We start from the raw sequence: 21,176 nt of genomic DNA on the forward strand, positions 1-21,176 counted from the left end.
ATTCCATTCTGCATGTTCTTAATATGCACCTTCTCCCTCACTAACATTCAGGGCCCCAAACAATCCTTCCAGGTGAGGTGATACTTTACCTGTGAGTCTTTTGGGGTCATGCAGTGTGTCCGGTGCTCCCAGCATGGCGTCCTGTATTTCAGTGAGTCCTGATGTAGATCGGGAGACCGCTTCCCCGAGCACCTACGCTCTGTCAGCCAGAAAAAGCAGGATCGCCCAGTGGTCACCCATTTTAATTCCACTTCCCATTCCCATTCCGATACGTCCATCCATGGCCTCCTCTACTGTTACGATGAGGCCATACTCAGGTTGGAGAAACAACAGTGTGTATTCTGTCTGGGTAGTTTCCAACCTGATGGCACGAGCATCAATTTCTTGAATTTCCGGTAATTGCCCCCCTCCCCCATTCTCCATCCCCTTTTCCCCCCTCTCCTTACCTGCCCATCGCCTCCCTCTTTTCTTTCTCCATGGCCTTCTGTCCTCTACCATCAGATTCCCCCTCCACCAGCTGTGTATCTCCTTCACCAGTCAACTTCACCCCTCTCTCTCTCTCCCAGTTTTACTTATCACCTTGTGTTTCTTGGTCCCCTCCCTCCCCACATTTTACTCAGACTCCTCATCTATTTTTCTCCAGTCCTGCTGAAGGGTCTCTGCCTGAAATGTCAGCTGTACTCTTTTCCATAGATGCTGCTGAGTTCCTCCAGTATTTTGTGTGTGTTGCTTGGATTTTCTCTTGTCTGCTTAATATGGTCCACTTGTTCAGGTGCTGGTCTAAAACAAATGAAAGCCTCATACCTGTTTAAATCCCTGTTGTGAAGCTAGAACCGTGACTAATAAAGTATTCTACAACATCTTTGTACAAGCACAACAGTAGCCAAGCCAGCATTTTGAAACGGGATATTTTAATAAATTTTAATAGAGAGGGAGAGGGAGCTCCTCCCATTGAGTTGCTATCACACTACTCATCTGTGTCACAGGATTGAGAGCCAAGTATGTCATGCTGTGCTGTCTACATGACCAATGAATTGCCTCTGAAGGTGTGAATGACTCTCATGAGTTGATAGCATTCTCTTTCGGTTAGGACATTGACAGAAACATCTCCCATGGTTGTACTTCTGACTTCATTAACACAGTGAGCATTGTGTTGCAATGGCATTTCCCAAGGTAATCCAATTTCTGGATCACATTCTGTCTATCTGAGTTGAGCAAATTGCTGTGCAAACATTAGTTCCATGAGGAAGTGCATAAAAGAAAATCACAAACTCTGAAATGCATCATGATGTTAAGCCTTGGGCCAGAACTTGTGACTTACTGCTCTGCTGTGCTGGCTTATGTGGTGAATGTGGATTTACCTTTGTGAGTTAACTTGTATCAATTTAATTCAAGTTTCATGCCAGTTCTTAAAGTAAAGGTCTGCAGAAGCTGGACTTTCGTGGATTGTAACACCATTGAGTGCTGAGGCCTTGAACGGACAAACATTCACCCACTGACAGAGATATGCACCTAGTTTAACCAGCTGTCAAAATTCACAGGCTCTTGATATTTCTGAAGGATTAACAACTATGAAGAAAAAATCAAATGACGAAAATTTAAGTAAAGTCAGAATCAGGTTTAATGTCATTGGCCTATGTCATGAAATGTGTTAACTTTGCGACAGCAGTACAAAGCAAGGTAGTGTTCATGTGTTCAATGTCCATTCAGAAATCGGATGGCAGAGGGGAAGAAGCTGTTTCTGAAGCTTGTGCCTTCAAGTTTCTATTAGCTTCCCTCTTCCTGATGGTAACAATGAGAACAGGACATGTCCAGGGTGATGGGGATCTTAATGATAGACGGTTCCTTTTTGAAGTACTGCTCCTTGCAAGATGTCCTGTATACATGGAGGCTTGTGCCCACGATGGAGCTGACTAATTTTACAACTCTCTGCAGCTCACTTCATTACTGTGCAGTAGCCTCCCCGTACCAGATGCTGATGCAGTCAGTTAGAATGCACTCCATGGTACATCTGTAGAAATTTGCAAGTGTTTTTGGTGCCATTCCAAATCTCCTCAAACTTCCAGTGAATCATAGCTGCTGTCGTACCTTCTTTAGAGGAGGAGTGGCCTCCTCTACCATGGCGAGACCCGACGCAGATTGGGGGTCCGCTTCGTCGAGCACCTCTGCTCCGTCTGCCACAACAGACAGGATCTCCCGGTTGCCACCCACTTCAACTCTGCTTCACATTCCCATTCGGATATGTCCATACATGGCCTCCTCTACTGCCATGATGAGGCCAAACTCAGGTTGGAGGAGCAACAGCTCACATACCATCCGGGTAGTCTCCAGCCCCTTGGTATGAACATCAAATTCTCCAATTTCCGGTAATTCCCTCCCTCTTCCTTCCCCATCCCACTTTCACTGTCTCCTCTTCTAGCTGCCTATCACCTCTCTCATGACTCTGTCTTCTTCTACTACCCATAGTACTTTCCCCTTAGATTCCTTCTTCACCTCTCCTGCCTATCCCCTCCCTGCTTCCCCTCCCCCACCCCTTGATCTTCCCTCTGATTGGTTTTTCACCTGGCACCTACCAACCTTCTCCTTCCCACCCTCCCCCCACCATCTCTATAGGGCCCCTGTCCCCTCCCTCTTCAGTCCTGACGAAGGGTCTCGGCCCGAAACATTGACTGTTCATTTCCACGGATGCTGCCCGACCTGCTGAGTTCATCCAGCTTGTTTGTACGTGGCGCCTCCTTTGTAGTTGCATCGATATGTTGGGTTCAGATTAGGTAATCAGAGATATTGAAACGCAGGAACTTGAAATTGTTTACTCTCTTCACTTCTGATATCTCATGAAGACTGGTGTGTGTCCCGACGTTTTATCCTTCCTGAAGTCCCCAGTCAGTTCTTTGGTCTTACTGATGTTGAGTGCAAGGCTGTTGCTGCAACACCACTCAATTAACTGGCATATCTTGCTCCTGTACACCCTCTCATCACCATCTGAAATTCTGCCAACAACAGTTGGCAGCAGATTTATAGATGGCATTGAGCTGTGCCTAGCCACACAGTCATGGGTGTAGAGAGAGTAGAGCAGTGGGCTAACCACACATCCTGAGGTGTGCCATTGTAGATTGTCAGCAAGGTGGAGATGTTATTTCCAATCCGCACACATTGTGTTCTTCTGTTAGGAAGTTGAGGATCCAGTTTCAGAGGGAGGTACAGAGGCCCAGGTCCTGGAGCTTTTTGATCAGAACTGTGGGAATGGTGGTGTTAAAAGCTGAGCTATGATCAATAAACAGCATCCTGACGTACTATTGTATTGCCGGGTGATCCAAGGCCGTGTGGAGAGCCAATGAGATCACGTCTGTTGTAGATGTTTGAGGCGCTAGGCAAAATGCAATGGGTCCAGGTCCTTGCTGAGACAGGAGTTGTTTTTAGTCATAGCCAAACTCTCAAAGCATTTCATCACCATAGATATGAGTGCTACTCCTCCAATTTTTAAAAAATGTAAATTAACTCAAGTTTGCTCTCGTCATTTGCAGCAATAATTTTTTTTTCGAAATGGAGCCTATCGCCAGGCTGCTTTGTTTGCAGAATTCCTCAAAAGTTGCAGTGAGTTTGTTCTTTTTAGAGCTTAGTACATACGATCCCATTCCAGACCAGCCAGCAAGTGTGAGACTTCTGCCTGCACCTCAAATCCCAAATGTTGTGACAGTTTTGGGAAAGGCTGGCAGTTCAGCACTTTAGTGTCAGCATTTTTTCTAAACTCCTGTGCATTAGCTTCTTTCTGTGTAGATTATTTTGTGATCCTTTGACATCATATTTAAAATCCAACAGAGCACAGTTATTATAATGGGATTTTATTCATGATGCTCAGCTACAGTGTAAGGTGAAGGTGGTTAACAGGTTTGACTTTTTACATTTTTATATTACTTATGACATTTCATTATGTATGCTTCATGAACATCCAGCTAGTCTCACAATTTCTATTGCACTACTGTCGGCCTTAGAGTTTCTATTCGTGATCATTAAATTTTTGATACTGCTCTCAGAAACAATAAAAGCACTGAACCTAAGAACGGCTTCAGCACAAAACTAGCAAAGCTTCAGTCAAAAAATTCTTTCACAATAATACCAAAGCAAACAATTTTGTGTTCCTTTTTATTCTGCAGCTATAAAGTGTAGCATTCTGTTTTTGCAAAAGAGTAATATTCTATTACCATTTTCAGTTTTTATTCAATAATTAGCCACATCTAATAGCTTTATAACAGAGCAGTAAAACCTTCTCTCAGTTAAAATTACACTACACCATAATAAGATTATTTTTCTTGAGTGTAACCACTTTCCAAGTCACATTATCTGTGGTATTTATCGGAGCTGCTTCCCTTTTTAATTTATTCAGTCATCAGATGTGGATGTTTGTGATAAGGCCTCCATTGTCTGCCCTCCCTGTCTGTAAACCATTTCGAACTGCTGCAGTACACATGGTTAAGGTAGTTCTAAAACTGTGTTATATAGAGAATTTAGTGATCTCTACCATCAGATTTCTGAGTGGTCTCTGAACACTAGCTTGTTGTGTCTATGTCATATCAATTAAATAAAGACATGCACGCAGGAGATGGCTTTAACTGGTATATTCATATTGTAGAAAGAAAAAGAGAAAAATGTGCATGCATAGACAACAGTGCATGCCCAGTGTCAGTACCTCCAGTTGAACTCTGTCTTTTTGTGTGTTTCCCCCAGCTGTCAGTCTGTGGTTTTGTATTTCCATGTGCTCCTGTCCCCACTCCTGCTCTACTCCCGCCCCTGTATTACTGAGTACTCCATCTCTCATCTGTTTCTCATTATTACCTCTTTTGGTGCCACTTCTGTCTCATTGTGCTCCACCTATCATCTGCCTCTCTGTTTATTGCTCAGTGTATTTCAGTCCTGTGTTTTCGCCAGATTGTGCCAGTGAATTTTCCTGAGCCTTTCCAGCATTTGTATCTGTACTCTGTCTGATTCTGGTTTTTGGATTTCTCTAGGTGTTTTGATCTCTGCCTGAACTTTGATGCCGACTTTGTTTGTACCTCAGGGTTTGTTGCTCAGTTAGTATCACTGTGTGCACAGTACTGGGTATGCAATTAGATCCCAGCTTCAGCATCCTGACACACAGACAACAGATCAATACATAGGGCAAAGAGGGGTGGTGGTCATGGCTCTAAAATAGCTAGATCCATACATTACACTTCCATTGTCTTTAGATTAATGCAATATAAAACAATATGTACAAAACATTCAATTTTCTTTTCATAAACACATATTCCAAATAAACATGCTTTCACAGTAACTAACTTCACAGTTCTAAAGGTTCAGTCTTTTGGGTGGTGCTCTGTTTCTTTCATGATAATGCCTCTGGACCTGTGGAATTGCATTAGGTTTGGCAGGTTTCTTGTCAATGATAACTCATGTCTCTGGACCCATGGACTGGCATTGAATTTGGTAGGTGTCTGGTCTAAGTGAACATTCTCAGTTTCTGGTGTCACATTGCTGTCAGTGATATCATGACTTGGAGGTAAGTACGGTGGATGTAATTTGTCTGTCTTGTTGGTTGCACACTCAGGTGTGTTCTTTTGTTGAGCATCCAGTATCTGGTCAACATGATGTCTCCATGGCTGAGCTCCAACATCCATTGTGTACATCAGCTATATCAGTATTTGTAGCTTTCCTATTGGGTGTCCACTTGTCTCCTCGATAATCATGCACTAGGACGTCCTGTCCAATCTTGAAGCTCCTTGCTGATTCACTTGGCCACTGGCTGAACTGTTTATTCTGTACTTCTCTCCAGAGGTCTCATTTCAGGAGTTCTATGTGAGATCTCAGATTCCTGTTCATGAATGGCATTGCAGATTTGTTGTCACAGGCACAGAGTTTGGATACACAAGAAGAAAGTTGTCCACTTTGTATTGTACAGAAATGTCCTCCTTGTCCATCTCTTTAATGGACTTCTTAAAGATTTGGATAAACCTTTCAGCTAACCCATTCATTGCTAGGTTGTGAGGAGCTGACTTGAAGTGTCTGTTGGCATTTTTCTTCATGAACTGTTGGTATTCTTCTGACATGTCCATTGTCACTCACAATTTGTTCTGGTAAGCTGTTTCTGGCGAAGATGGTCCTCAAATTGGCAACAGTCTTTGCTGGGGCAGTTGACTTTATTGGTATAACCTCTAGCCACATTGAATGAGCATCCACAGCAATCAGAAACATACAGTCCATGAATGGCCCAGCGAAGTCAATATGTACTCTTTGTCATGGTGAAGACACCCACTCCCACAGGTGTAAAAGTACCTCTGGGGGTGCATTTTGAACTTCTTGGCATCCCAAACAGCCAGCTTGATCAAGTCTTCAATCTGTTCATCTATTCCCTTCTCATTAACATTAAGCAGCTGTGGTTATCTCTGGTTAGTGCTACCATTTGGGCTGCAGTTGTCTGTTTATGCCACACTGAGAGCTTTGATTTTTCTCTACCATTCATGTATGAAAATTGCTGGCCTTGCACTTTTTAATACATAAATCTCTAACTGCTGTGTTTGGCATCCATGTCTCACATTTACTTCATTTTGCCTTTCGGAGACAATTTTTTTTTGCCTGTTTAGGTCTTCAGCATCACTGAGGCCTTCTCTAATGTTATCTTAGAAAACAGACTGTTGTAGTGATCGCCTGAAGTTATAGACAAAGCTGACCCTGTGTCCAGCTCCATTTTCAGTTTTACACCAGACATATCTATTGTGATCCAGAGGATTTTGTGACCTGCTTCAGTAATACTATGCAGTTCTAGGCATGACAGTTCACCTTTGTCAGACTCTATGTTGTCTGATTCTGTTTTACATTCGGTAACTTTATGCATTTGCTTAGTTTTGTGTTTGAGACTTTTCACTCGATTGTGCTTTTTGTCTGCCTCACACACTCTCTCTCTGTGAACTTGTCTGTGACATTTTCTGCAGACTTTTCCTTTGAACCAGCAGTCATTTGGCAACATGGGAGAATTTGGCACGCCAATAACATCTTTGGATTTTTGCACTATTTCAAGACATTTTGTACATTTCACATTCTAACCTTTTCTGTAGTTCTGCAGCATTCTTTGCTGCAGTCTCTAATGATATAGCATTGATCAGTGCCTATTCTAAGCCTCTTGAGTGCTTTGACTATGAATGCCACATATAAGCCTATCCCTTAATGCATCAGAAAATCCATCTCTTAAGGACACAGTACTGGAAAAGTTTGCACTATTCTGCAATGTATTCAGAAATGCTTTCATCTTTTGACAGGTTCCTTTTGTAAAATCTAAGTCTCTCAGCTATTACCTGTGGTTTAGGGCTCAAGTGATTTTGTAAGATTGTAACAATTTTGGTGAACATCTTGCTTGCTGGCTTTGCAGGGGTTACTAAGTTGCATAAGAGACTGTACGTTCTTGGGGCCATTAAACTAAGAAGCACAGGGATTTTCTTTTGCTTCTCCACGTTGTTTGCATCACAGTGCAGTTCCTCACACGCAATATATGGCTCCCAGCCTCTGTTAGCACTATCAAACTCGTCAACTTTCCTGACTGAAACCATCAACATGTTATTTACACTTTAAATTCAGCACGACTTTCACTGTTACTTTGCACTGTACTCGTGTGTTTGTTAGCATCTGCGATGCCCTTCTTGTGCTGTTTAACTCTTGCTGTTTTAGTGGACTTGGTGATATTTTCTGACATTCAGGTTCGTGCTCATTGGCAATTTGTGTCTATGCATAACTACATAGCAATTAAATAAAAGCACGCTTGTGGGAAATGGCCTTAACTGGTGTATTAAATTGCAGCGAGAGAGAGAGAGAGAGAGAGAGAGAGAGAACAATGTGCATGTATAGGCAACAGATCAATATGTAGTGCTAAGTGGAAGGAGTGGCCATTCTCTAAAAGAAATAGATCTATACATTACACAGCTCATTAGTTATTTTTTGTAGTATTTATTTATTTTGTAATTTATAGATGGGGAACATTTAAATGGGATCTGAGGAATAGTATTTTCCATCCAGAAGATAGTGACAAGAATGGAATAAGCTGCCTGAGAAAGTTGTAGAGGTAGACACAATTACGTTAAAAATATTTTTAGATAGGTACAAACATTTGTACATGGATAAAAAAATTTAGGGGGATAGAAGTGAAACAAAAGAAAATGGGACTAGATCAGGAAGACATCTTGATCAGTATGGACTACCTGGGCTAGACCCTTTTCCACAAAGTGTAACTTTGAATCTATCATCTGACCAACCCATCCTGCTACGTTCATAAAATTACAGAATTGTGCTCCTTGGCACTTCTTGGTGTTCTCCCACTTGTTGTCCAAATCCATTAGATTAAATCACACTGAACACCACAGGTTTCCTTTGAAAGCATCTCCTAAGTCTTCGACCTCCTCCATCAAGAATTAGATTTTCCAGTCGTCAAGACATGGTAAAGTTAGAATCAGAATCAAGTTTATTACTGTCACTGCCAGGCATGACATGGAATTTGCTGTTTTCTAGTAGCAGTAGAGTGTAATGTCATAAAATTACTATAAATTATAAAATAAATAGTACAATATATATGAGCAATGAGCTGTTAAGATTAATCCAGCTTTACACCATTGCCCAGCATTTGGGTTATGACACATCAACTGTTTGTTGAATATAATGCAAGATTTTTTTAAACCCCCATCAGTCTATCAGGCAGTGACTCTGAGACCATCACCATAATTTAACTGAAGTTCTTTCAAACTTTCTGACTGATCTTTCTACTGCCCTCTCTGTGAAAGACCTTTCCGATTCAACCTATTTCAGCCAAACACATCAAACATAGAAAATAGAAGGGTACAGCATAGGAACAGGCCTTTTTGTCCCTCAATGCTGAATCAATTAATTGATTCTCTTCTGCCTAATGATGTCCATATCCCTCCATTTTCCTCATATTCATGTGCCCATAAAAGTCCCTAATGTATCTGTCTCTACCACCACACCAGGCAATGCAATCCAAGCACCCATCACTCTCCATGTAAAAAGTCTTCCCTTCCCCTTTAGAATTTGTCCCTCTAAACTTAAATGCATGCTATCATTGCATTTTAAAAAATGTCCCAACCCTGAAGGAAAAATGTGATTATTCACCTTATCGGTTCCCCTCAAGATTTCATATAGTTCTGTAAAGTTCCCCTCAGCCACCTTCATTCCAAGGGAAAAGAAAAGCTATATCTTACCCAGTCTCTCCTTGCAACTCCAGTTTTGGTAACATCCTTGTGAAGCTTTTCTGCAAGTGTTCCAGCTAAGTGACATCCTTCCTATAGTTTAGCAACTAGAATCGAATGGAAGACCTCCTAAAGTGTCACTAATGCCCATCTTATCTATGCCCCTCCATGATTTTGTAAACCTCCCTGAGGTCAGTCTTCAATCTCCTTTTCTCCAGAGACAACAGCCTCAGCTTATCCAAGCCTTCCTTTTAACTTCAACTCTCGTGTCCTAACAGTATCCTTATGAATCTTTTCTACACCCAGGTTGTCATACTGCAATTTGATGTGTGAGGCACAGGGTATCAGATTGTGCAGGTGAGGCTGCAAGTGCATAAAACTCTAGGCAAATCTGTTGATGAGCAGAGGGATCTTGGGGTCCAAGTTCATAACTCTCTGAATGTTCTTACACAGGTTGATAGGGTGGTTAAGAAAGCATACGGCATGCTTGCCTTTATTAGTTGAAACAATTATTTCAAAAGACAGGAAGTTATGTTGCAGCTTTATAAATCTCTAGTTATGCCACATCTGGAGTATTGAATACAGTTCTGGTCTTTCCATTGTAGGAGGGATATCAAGGATTTGGAAAGGATGCAGAGGAGGTTCACCAGGATGCTGCCTGGATTAGAGGACATGTGCTATAGTAAGAGATTGGATGAATTTGTGTTCTTTCTGGAGTGGGGGAAGCTGAGGAGAGATCTGATAGAGCTTTATAAAGTTATGATAGACATACTGTAGATAGAAAAGACAAACAGTATCTGTTTCTCTGAGTTGAAACGTCTAATGCCAGAGGGAATGCATCTAAGGTGAGAGGGGTTAGTTTCTAAGAAGATGGGATGGAAAAGTGAGGAAAATGGAATGAAATGGACATTGTGAAGGGTTTTGAGTAGTTGGTCACTGTGATAACATATTTAATTGTTTTGGCAAACTGTTGTGAACGTTCCTGTGCTGTACTTTTCTGTGCTCTGTGTTCTCACTTTTTCTCTCCAAACTCATTAAACATGTTTCCACTCAAGGCTATATCCAGCATTTTCAGAACTATGTATTTAAAAGCCTTGAACCGGGTTTGTGGTGATTCTACAGTTCTGACATTCTTCTTGGGTAGGTCACAACTGCTACCTTATCCGACTTTGTCCACTGTAGAGACACTTCTGATTACTGACTTTTAAAGCTCATCATTTACGAACTCATGTTGTGCACTTGTTATTTTTACTGACTCATCCTAGTGGGTTTTATTTATGCAGCAGTACAGAGACATTAGTGAGGGATTAGAATAATTGATACTCATAAAGTAAAATAATGCAGAATAAAGTGCTACTGCCACAGAAAGAGCAGTACAGGTAAATAATAAGCACAAACGGGGATTGCAGCAAAGATTACATCAGCCAAACTGGGAGAAATCTATCCACAAGATCCATGAACATCAACTGGCAGTAAAGTGGCATGACCAAATCTTCCTAATCTCTACCCCTGAAGATCCAAAATGATGACCAATCAGCAGATTGATAAGTATATAAAGGCCAAGCATTCAGAGGACACAACACAATTATCAGCACACTGATGATGTCTCCTCATATGGTTACAAAACGTTTGCCAGTAAATCGCCAAGATCGGAGAACAACTCAACCTGATAATCAGCCACCCGAGCTGCACATTTTCCGAAATATTTCCAACAAGTGATTCTGCAGATCTTGGAAATCGAGAGCAGCATACAAAATGCTGGAGGAACTCAGCAGGTCAGGCAGCTCTATAGAAGAGAATAATTCGTTGAAATTTTGGGCTGAGAACCTTCATAGGACCATTCTTCAGAAGTAGTGACCAGGCTTGATGAAGACTAAAATGTCAACTGTTTATTCCCCTCTATAGGTAAACATTAAGGTACAAAGTCAGTACAAAGTAGATAGTAAGGTCAAGCATTCATCTTATTGTAAAAGGAACCCAGTCTTATAACAGTGGAGTAGAAGCTGCCCTTGAGCCTGGTGGTGCATGCTTGCAGGCTTTTGTATCTTCTGCCCTCTGGAAAGCAGAACAATGTCCAGCATGTGAAGGGCATCTTGGTGAGGAAAACTGTAAATGAAGAGCTTATAAAATGATGTACTTGGTTCAGGAATGAACCAAAACATTAGCCAGACCACTGTTTCATGTGAAATTCGTCTTACCTACAGACCAAAGCAGCAAGCAAAACCACTTACACCACACCTTTTACCAGGCAGGCTGTACTTCAAAGTTGCAGTGGGTTTGTTTCAAAGTAATTGGAAAAGTCACATTGTTATAACAGACTACTTTTCCGATTACCCAGAGGTTGCAGCACTGCCATCAACATCTAGCAAAGTGGTCACCTCCTTCCTGTGAGGCAAGTCATATCAGACAATGGTCCACATTCTTCAAGCTGTGAATTTCCGTCCTTTGCCAATGATTGGGGCTTTTGACACATAACTTCAAGCCCACATCATCATAAATCTAATGGCTAACAGAATGTTCAGTCAAGGTAGTGAAGAGCCTCATAAAGAAAGCACAAGATGGATTGGAGCATTACCACAAAAGTCTAGTAATTCACAGAATGGCCCTACTGCAGAATGGCCTTTCAGCAGCCCAGCTGCTGATGGGTCGACACATATGCACTGACCTTCCAGTGCATGAAAACCTGTTGACACCTAAAGGAGCACACAAGGTCAAATTGGCTCAAGTTGAAAGGAAAAGAAAAGCAGGAACAGTATCACAAAAAGCCTACCAGTCCTGAAGCCCAGAGATCAAGTGCAAATCTGAGATCATGATTCTGGCAACTAGTCTATGCACGTGGATATTTGTAAGAGAAAGTTGCACTACGTTCCTACCAGATGCATATTGAGTGAGGAATACTTCTGAGAAGGAACCATATGGATGTATGACCTCAAGCTCCAACCAATAGCTGTGACATGTTACCTGTCAGTATACCAAAAGGATACTTTTGTAAAAAAATGCAAATGCAAAAAATGCACTTGTTGGTCAGAGTTCTCAGAAAGACATAAATATTAACACACGAAATACAAACAATGCACCTATGGAAGCATATAACAGACCACAAAGGATCATTAAACCACCTCAGAGATTGATTGAAAGTTGTTGAGTGAAAATAGGGCTACCTACAGAATATACATATCTTTGTTGGAAAGGGTTATTGTTACTTTCAGGGTTATGAGAACATAGTATTGTGTTTGTTATTCTTTAAAGGGGGAAGATGTGTTATTATGTGTGTATGTAATAAAGAACTTAAATTCCCGGTGAGCAATGCGGGAACTGAAAGTTTCAATGGTGAGATGGCATGTACTCAGTGTTGTTCAGTAATGAAATGTTTTCATGTTTACCCATAGCAAATTTGTCTTTATTAAGAAAAAAACATAACGCAGGATGGGTGGGATCTTTTGTAATACTGAAGCAGTGGGAAGTATCAATGAGGGGAGGCTAGTTTCCATGATGTGCTAGCTGTGTCTTACACTTTCTTTGTCATGTGCAGAGTAGTTACCATATTAAGCCAGGATACATCCAGATATGATGCTTTCTATTGTGCATTGATAAAAAGTGGTGAAGGTTGACAGAGATATGCCCATTTCTTTAGCCTTCTAAGGATGTAAAGGCGTAACCAGGAAATAACCATCAGATCTTGATGATAGCACTATTGATAATGCCAGAAATATAAAGTTCTTTAAGAGCAGCTAATTCTCATCAACCATTTGGTTCTTGAACCAACTGGCATAACTAGACCTTAGCAGCACTATAACTACTTTGATAACATTGCATCAAAATTAGCTTTGTATTTTTCTGTTCTCATTGTGTTCTTTCTTGTCAAAATTGTGTATTATTTATGTTTAAGTATTTCTTGTGAATGTTAATTATGATGCAGCTGCAACTAAGTTTTTCATTGCACCTGTGCAATACTGTATGTGCTTGTGTATATGATAATAAACTCAACTTTGACTTCTGCCTTTGAGATTTAAGACACCCACAATCAAAATCTGGAAGAAGGTAGGGAGGTCACCATTGATGCGAAACTCACCTGAATGGTACATAAACGGGAACTTTCTGCTAAGTACAGGAGGGAAATCAAGATAGTGATGGAATGTTTCCCACTTGCCTGGCTGAGTGCTATTTTAACAAATCTAAAGAAGCCTGATACCATCCAGAATTAAGCGACCCACTTAACTGGTATTCCATCAGTCACCCTAAGCTCCCATTCCTTTCATCACCAGGGAAGAGTGACTGCAGTGTATGTTTTCTACAAAATATATATATTTAAAATGGGTCCTCAACCCCTAATTCATGGCCAAAAATGGTTGAGAACCCCCGATTTAAAGAAATAATTCCTCCAGCACTTTTTCAAATCTATAAGGAAACCACCACCTTTAGGTTCTTCTTCAATTAGCATCATACCACCCTGATTTGGATATATTGCAGTTCTCATTCATCTGTTGGTCTACATTTGGGCTCTCCCTCGGCACACCTCTGGCTTTATGGTGATATCTTCATCAGAAAGTGGCTCACCATCATCTTCACCGGGACAATCATGAATGGGCAATAAATGCCAGCCTTGTCAGCAATGCCACCAAATCTAAAAGAAGAATAAAGGAAAAATAACCTGTCACTGCGTCGGGAGGAACCTGGAGTGCTAATTAGTATTGTTCCATGGTTATTACTTTCCAAGCTGTTGTTGGATTATCCAGATGGTTGCTCTTCTAAGTCTCAACACAGAGCTTTAGGTGTTGCTCCGGATGACTCGGTGTGCCTTTGTGATGCAGTAAATTTTGAAGTGTTTGTATAATTGTTTGTCATGGCAGAATTGTAATATCTTCCAAATGAGCAGAATTAAGGTTGATCAAACCTTTCCCTTTATTCGTGTTCTTTGTAATAAATTTCTCTACTTGGGCCCAAAGGCCGTATATTTATTGTGTAAAATTGGAGATTATTTGTTAAATACGATATACTTATCAGTACTTCCAGTACTCAGCAAAATTTAAGACTCTTGTCTTTGCAGATTTTATTTAAAATTAGAAAACATTACCATGGAACACAGTATTCTGAGGTAACCTTAGTACTGACCCGTTTTCTCTGCAGAAGCAGCTCACAATAATATTTAGGTATTCTAACAATATTGGCATTGTTTATATTGTATACAAAATTGCATTTTAAATAGTTTATAACAATGAACATTAACAAGACTGGCAAATAATGGATTTTCAAAATGTCACTCAATGAATGTTTTATGTTTTCTCTCAGTTTTCAATTCCGCCCCAAAGATAAGGAGCAATTAACAGTACATCGCTATGCCCTGAGAAGATACACTGTAAATGATTGAGATATATCTTGCTCTTTCCTTAATAATAAAAATTTTTTTGTTAATAAGGATAAAATGCCTTGTACATTCTTTTCTTCCCTTGTCTCTACAGTTAAATTATAAACAGGAATGTCACATCAACAGAAAATAAAGTTGAATTGATTGCATTGTAGCATGGTAAAGTACAAAGATCTTTTGCTCATAGTTTTTTGAAGTAAAATTTTTTAATAAACTTTTTAACTTTAATTTTGCATTACGCATCAATACATGTCATTTAATATTCTTTACAGGTCATCTCTTAGTCATTTGTGTCTATCAAAGTTTGTTCTGCTTTGTGGGATATCCTATATTTAATCAGCATGAGATTTTTAATAATATTTATTGTGTGTGAATATCTTAAACAGCTAAGCTTCATGCTGTTCTATGCATGGAATGTGATTGAAAGGTGTTTGAATGGATTTACTGATTCACATTAAAGGAACTCAAATACTTGTGATTTAATTAAAAAGCATTTTGTCAAAGTAACACATTAGCGGCTGTGCCTCCCAGTTCAGCCTTGTAACAATATTACATTGCCAATATCATATACTTTTACAAAGGTTATTATCTGGCTTACTTGGATGTTAAGTTGATTCCCTTCTGTGTTATTAAGTGATACTTTAAAAAAAAATATTGTCCAGTGAAATCAATCCTAAAGCGAGGGCACTTACTGCTGAGCTCAAAGAAAGCTCCATGCTAAGTTCTAGCAATATCTGTGTCAAGAACTTCCGCTATTCCAAAGCCAACTGCTGTTAGGCATCGATTCAAAGGAATTGCTGATATTTCACGGCTGTGGCTGTACCAAGTTGGTTGAACAGCCAATTAAAATCAAAAATTCTCTCAGCAAGCATGCCAGGAAACAAAAAAAGCATCATTTTAATTTGCTCTGAAAACTTCTTTTGAGTGCTAACTTATTGGAACACAAACCGATGATTAAAACAGATGCATCATAAGTGAATTCTTTGGGGAGAGGAAGGTATTTAATTATTTCTTTAAGTTATTCTTTATATATCAAATCTATGGTAATTTCTTGTCTTTTGTGTACTTCTTTATTTGCTTCTTGCAATTTTAATATCATCAATTGAACTTCTTTTGTCAAGACGCAGAAAATAATTTTATAATAATTTTAATATTCCCATATAAATTAGCTAGAGAAAATACTATGCAGGACTTTTGAATTAGTTCCATCTTTACTCAAATCATTGCTGCAGCAGAGTTGGAGACCAACCTTTTTGCCATGTAAAAAATACTTCATGATTAGTGTATGATTCTCCTATCAAGAAGCCCAAAAAGTGCACACTCTGGTGTATTTATACTGAGGCTTTCATTTTTCTCCTATTACGAAAGCTTCCGCAAAGTGTTTGGATATTTATTATGATTGGTTATTTTAATGAAGGCAGTTTTCAAATTTATTGGTTATATTGTCATTACGTAGGATACAACCCACAAAATTGCTGTGAATCTCTCCTGTATTCATTGTTCTATTCCAAAAGGTAGTTGAGCAGTTCTTTTGGATTTACAGCAGTAATTACCAATTGATCAGTGGGCTCATGCTAACCGTTGTCACAGGGACCTAAGAACAATATTTACTACAGTTCCTGACCTCAATGGATGGAGTCAGGGCTATAGTCCAGGGAAGGCAGAAGTTTCACATCCTTAAGATTCAAATATTTAAATAGTGGCTATATTATAAGTTATAAAATAGCCATTGTCCTGCCATGACCTGTATTGTTGATTTTACTGTAATTTGCCATGTCTGAAACTGGGTGTCACGATAGGCTGTGGAACCTTGCAGTTTCTGTGCAAGGTCACAGACCTTCAAAGCTGCATCTGTAAATTTGAAAAGTTTCTTTGGGTTGTCTTCTCAGTGTGGTCTTTAGTTCAGTGTATGTAACTTGAAAGAGTGGTGGAAATAGATCCAGTGGTATCTTTCATAAGACTCTGATATGTACTTCAAGGTAAATATTTACCGTGCTGTACACAATGTGGATAAAGGATGCGTGCATTGGACTAGTTCAAAGTTGTGATTTTGGTTTCGGTGGTATGATGTCTCATTCAGCACACTTTAAGGACTTCAGTGAATTCCAAAAGTATAATTGTGTTAACTTCTGTGCCAAATGACTGAAATCTTTCAGATGCAAATGCTAGAAAATTGTTTACTTATATGTGTTGTAACACTAATAGCCACAATATTTTGTTTTAGGTTGAATTTCAAGCCAGAAAATGAAAATTCCCATTCAGTTAATGGTGCTCTTATACACATCTGCCGTTCACAGCCTGAAGATTGTGTCTAAACGAGGCTCAGGTAAGCAAGAAGTTTTCAGTTTTATTTTATTGTATTGCAACAGAATACTATTTGTAAGAACAGCCAGTGCCTTACTTTTGTGCAATCAGAGATCAATTGTTTGAAACTGCAATAGCCTACAGCAGTTTTGTTCCTGCACATAGCACTCCAGAAGTCTCTTAGCTGCATTAAGATGTGAAGTTAGAAGTAATTTTCTAACTTTTGATAGAAAATATAAAGTTGAATCAGTTATGAATCCATTTTTTGTCACTCATTTTTAATTGTGCTTGGGCATAGATTATCAATTTGTGTTTGTATGCTTGTGAGTTGTGAGATTTAGCAAGGGAAGAAAGCAGTTGTGTAGTGAATAATGAATTGTTCTCAGTATTGGCATTACAATGCATGATGCTATATATTAAATATTTTTATTAGAATTTGAAGGATGGCCTCTGACTTATTTTGTCTTTAGGGAGTTGGTATGATTTTGTATGCAACTAGGGCAAATCTTTTGCAGGTCTCATTATGCTGATCAGAAGAGCTATTAATTCATAAAATGAACGTGTTAAAGGGTAATGAGGATCTCATTAATATTTTCTTTGTCAACCTCTTAAGTGCTCCATGAGAAAACTAGAAATTAAACAGTGTAATTGTGTGACTGTTGAATTCATAAACACACAAGGTCCTGCAGATGCTGGAAATGCAGAGCAACACACACAAGATGCTGGAGGAACTCAGCAGGTCAGGCAGCATCTATGGGAATGAATGAACAGTCAACATTTCAGGCAGAGAATCTTCATCAGGACTGAAAAGGAAGGGAGAAGATGCCCTTTGCCTTTTCCACTTTTTACCTTCTTGCTTCCTATTTTATCCTCCCCTCACCCCCACCACCTTCTAGTTTGTCCTCCTACCCCTTCTCCCACCTTCTAGGTCTGGCATCTTCCCCCTTCCTTTCCATTCCTAAGAATTCAATTCTTAGCATAGAATTTTGAAGGAGTGTTCCAGAGTTATAAATTGTGCATACTTAGTGAGGAAATGTGGGTTATGATTTATATTCCATGTAACTCTCAAAGCATGGTTGATTGAAAGGAAGTGGCACAATGACATACAATTCTTAACCCATGGCTTTGCATTAGGCACATGCTTATTTTGACTATTGCATAATATAGAGATGTTAGATGTTAATATATACTTCAGGAATTACTGGGTCATTTTCAAGCCCGGCATTATCAGCAAGGCACATTTCTTGCTTGAAGCTTGTAATTGAAATCTTAGTGTATTTTGCCAGAAAATTATATTGTAGTCAGTTTTTCAGTATATGCTTCAAGTGAATGACTCTATCTTCTGATTAGAAAATTATCCTAATCATACTGACAGTATGGCATGAGATCATAATACACAAAATAATACATTTAGGATTTAATTGTTTTATTTCAGCAGAACTTTTGCCTCATTTACTTAAAATGTTTTTGCTGAAATAATTTTTTTAAAAACACTAAGAGGTATGCAAACAAAAATATCTGGGATTAAATGAATGTAAACTGTTAGAAATAGTAAAGATGTTGTGCTGAATCTTGATGAAATAGTAATTCAGCTGCATCAGACTATTGTAGCCAGCCCTGGCTGCTGCATTTTAGGAAAGATGTTATAGGCCTGGTCTTGGAGAAGGTGCAGAAGAGATTTAATAAAAAAGAGGCTAGCGATGAGGAGCTTGAGTTTTGTGTGTAGAGTGGAGGTTGGGATGAATATTGGAATTTGCAAGTGTTCTGAAAGCATTTAAAATGTTAAAACATTGTCAAAGTAGATAGAACGTATTGTCATTAGCGGAAAGGTTATAAGACAGGTGATTCAGAATGGAAGTGTTTGGGAAAACATTTTTACATTGAGTTGTTTGGACCTAGAATCCATTGTCACAGGAAGTAGGCACAGGCACAGGTTTACTTGGGAAATGCATTAGAATCTGACAGGTCAGAATGTGCAGGGTCATAGAGAGGGTAGGTGAATGAGATCGGATTGGAAATATGTACTTTATTAGAAAAGTGCCCTTCATCCAAGCTGGAAACATTTTTATTCTGTGAAGTTTGGAGCAAACTAGCTTTAAATGCCTTCTGTTCCCTTGCAAACATCTTTAATTTCTTTTGGTATCATGTCTATGCCAATAATTCTCCTTGATGATGCTGATGCAAGTAAGTTTTTCACTGCACCTGGACATATACATACTTGTAAACTGGATTTTGAGTCTGAGACAAGCTGGAGTTTGAAATATGCAAATAATATACATGTTGCTATGTGCAATTTTTAAAAAGGTGTGTGCAGAATTTCCAAAAGAAGTAATATGCTATTTGTGCACTTAAATTGTGCTCATGTGTCCTGTCTCTATTTGTTTGATCACCAATTTATGTTGCCAGATCAGAATTTCAGCTATCATGATTTGCCTGGAAAATGAGGAGCAGTTATTGCCTGCTTTATTCATAACCATTGAATTATTGATTTGGAAATCTAGGAGAGAGTAACAAAAAATTCAAATTATTTAAACATAGATTTATAATATTAAGAGACATTATGTTAGATTCATAGCAAGAGTTTTCAAAAATTTTTGATTATGAGCAAATTAATCAAAATTAATTGCAGATTAGTTAATTCTGCAATGGAAATATATTTTTGGATATTATCAGGGTTAATCAGTTTATAAAATGTTCTGTTGTTAATCTGTCAGACTCTAAAGCTCCCAGAGAGGATGTAGAAGTGAATGGTTCCAACGATGAGGGGTTTCACGTAAAATGTATGACTGGGGGAGCTGGGATTGTCTTCAAACAAGGGGTTTGATGTAATTTTGAATGATTATGAACGAGTTTGGAAAATCAGAAATAAAAAGCATTATTCTCATTAATAGATGATTCAATGATCAGAGGTCTCAGGCTTAAAATTTTAGGGAAAAATTACAGGGGTTTAAGAGGAAAACGTGTAGTGATCATCTGTAATATACAACCTGCAATAGTGGCTGAAGCAACTGGTCTGGCAATCTGAGAAATTATTTATAGGACTGTAGGAACATTCAGAGAAATGGGACTGAAAGTATTCTTTGATACTTTGCCTGCTTGAACTCGTTCAGCCTAATGGCCTTTCTCTTGGTGAAATTTATAAGAAGAACAATGAAAAGAGCAGATGTAGATACACTGGATTCTGGAAAAAAATACTCTACAAATTGTTAAAACTCTATCCTCGGGTCACACATGCAGTCATAACATAGTGTTCTTTCCATTTAGCTGAAGTGAGTGAAGTTAGATTGGGAAACCCTAGAGAAATAAGCCCATGTAAGAAGGTTAATAGATATTCTTGAATCTATCAATCATACTCTTTTGGCTTTTGTTTTGAATGGCTGAGTGGACTTCTTATGTAATGGGTGCCCTTGGGATATTTGCATTTGAAATGGATTGATATTTCATGCTGAGCTGGCTGTGTTGATGAAGTAAAAGACCTGACATTTGGTCAGATGTGCCTTTCTAACCAGTTAATAGTTAAGAATTGGATTAGCACACTCCTCAGTGGCAGTATGCTTTAATATTTTAATTACTTAATTACCATTTGTTTTTAATTAATAGAAGATGTGTGTTCCATACACCACACATGATGTAGTGTATTGTGGCATGTAATTACAAAGAATCTTTTGTTGCATTAAGGCTGCTTAAAAATGAGCTAGAAGTGGATTATATTCAGTTTGGAATTCAAACGTGATATTTGCTCTGAGAAAGAAGTAACTTTATTTCTGGAAAAATTCGCAGGATGTATCAGAAAAAGCAGCATTCCATTATGCCAAGTTCTCCCATTACTGAAGTACTCAAAACAAAAAAAAACTCAGTCTAATGAAAGCAAATTATGCTTCCCTTTCCCTCCCGAGGTCATGGAATTATTCTTTAAATAATAGCAATTCCTTTCATCTGAATCTAGATGGTGAGTGTTGTCAGGTCATTAATCTCAAAGGACATAAACAGATAGTCCTGTCCTTGCCAATAATCTGGAGACAAAGAGAGTTTATATGCAGGACAGACTTCATATTTAGGTTAAAATGGAAGAAATTGTCATGATACAGTTATAGGATTTCATGATACTACATCCTGAAAGTTAATGGCATGGGGATTAAAGAAGGAAGGAAAATAAGTACAAGTTCTTAATGAATTTGAAATTTGGGAACACAATATTAATTTTGGCACCTTAAGATTAATTCTCACTCGAAGCTGCTTTCTCACATAAAGTGAGATCCAAACACATGCAGTATTGATTGCAAATA

General features: G+C 38.9%; 1 protein-coding gene across 2 annotated transcripts in view; it reads left to right on the forward strand.

The window, feature by feature from the left end:
• The window catches only part of LOC140727831 (interleukin-1 receptor accessory protein-like 1), a 1,400,327-nt gene that overhangs the window by 104,060 nt on the left and 1,275,091 nt on the right, over positions 1–21,176 (forward strand). For both annotated transcript variants that reach the window (XM_073045632.1, XM_073045631.1), the window contains exon 2: positions 16,811–16,912. In XM_073045632.1, the coding sequence (XP_072901733.1) occupies positions 16,831–16,912 (82 nt within the window). In that variant the 5' untranslated portion in view covers positions 16,811–16,830. The remainder of the gene's footprint in view (positions 1–16,810; positions 16,913–21,176) is intronic.

Source organism: Hemitrygon akajei, chromosome 5, assembly GCF_048418815.1.
Source record: "Hemitrygon akajei chromosome 5, sHemAka1.3, whole genome shotgun sequence".
Classification (NCBI taxonomy): domain Eukaryota; kingdom Metazoa; phylum Chordata; class Chondrichthyes; order Myliobatiformes; family Dasyatidae; genus Hemitrygon; species Hemitrygon akajei.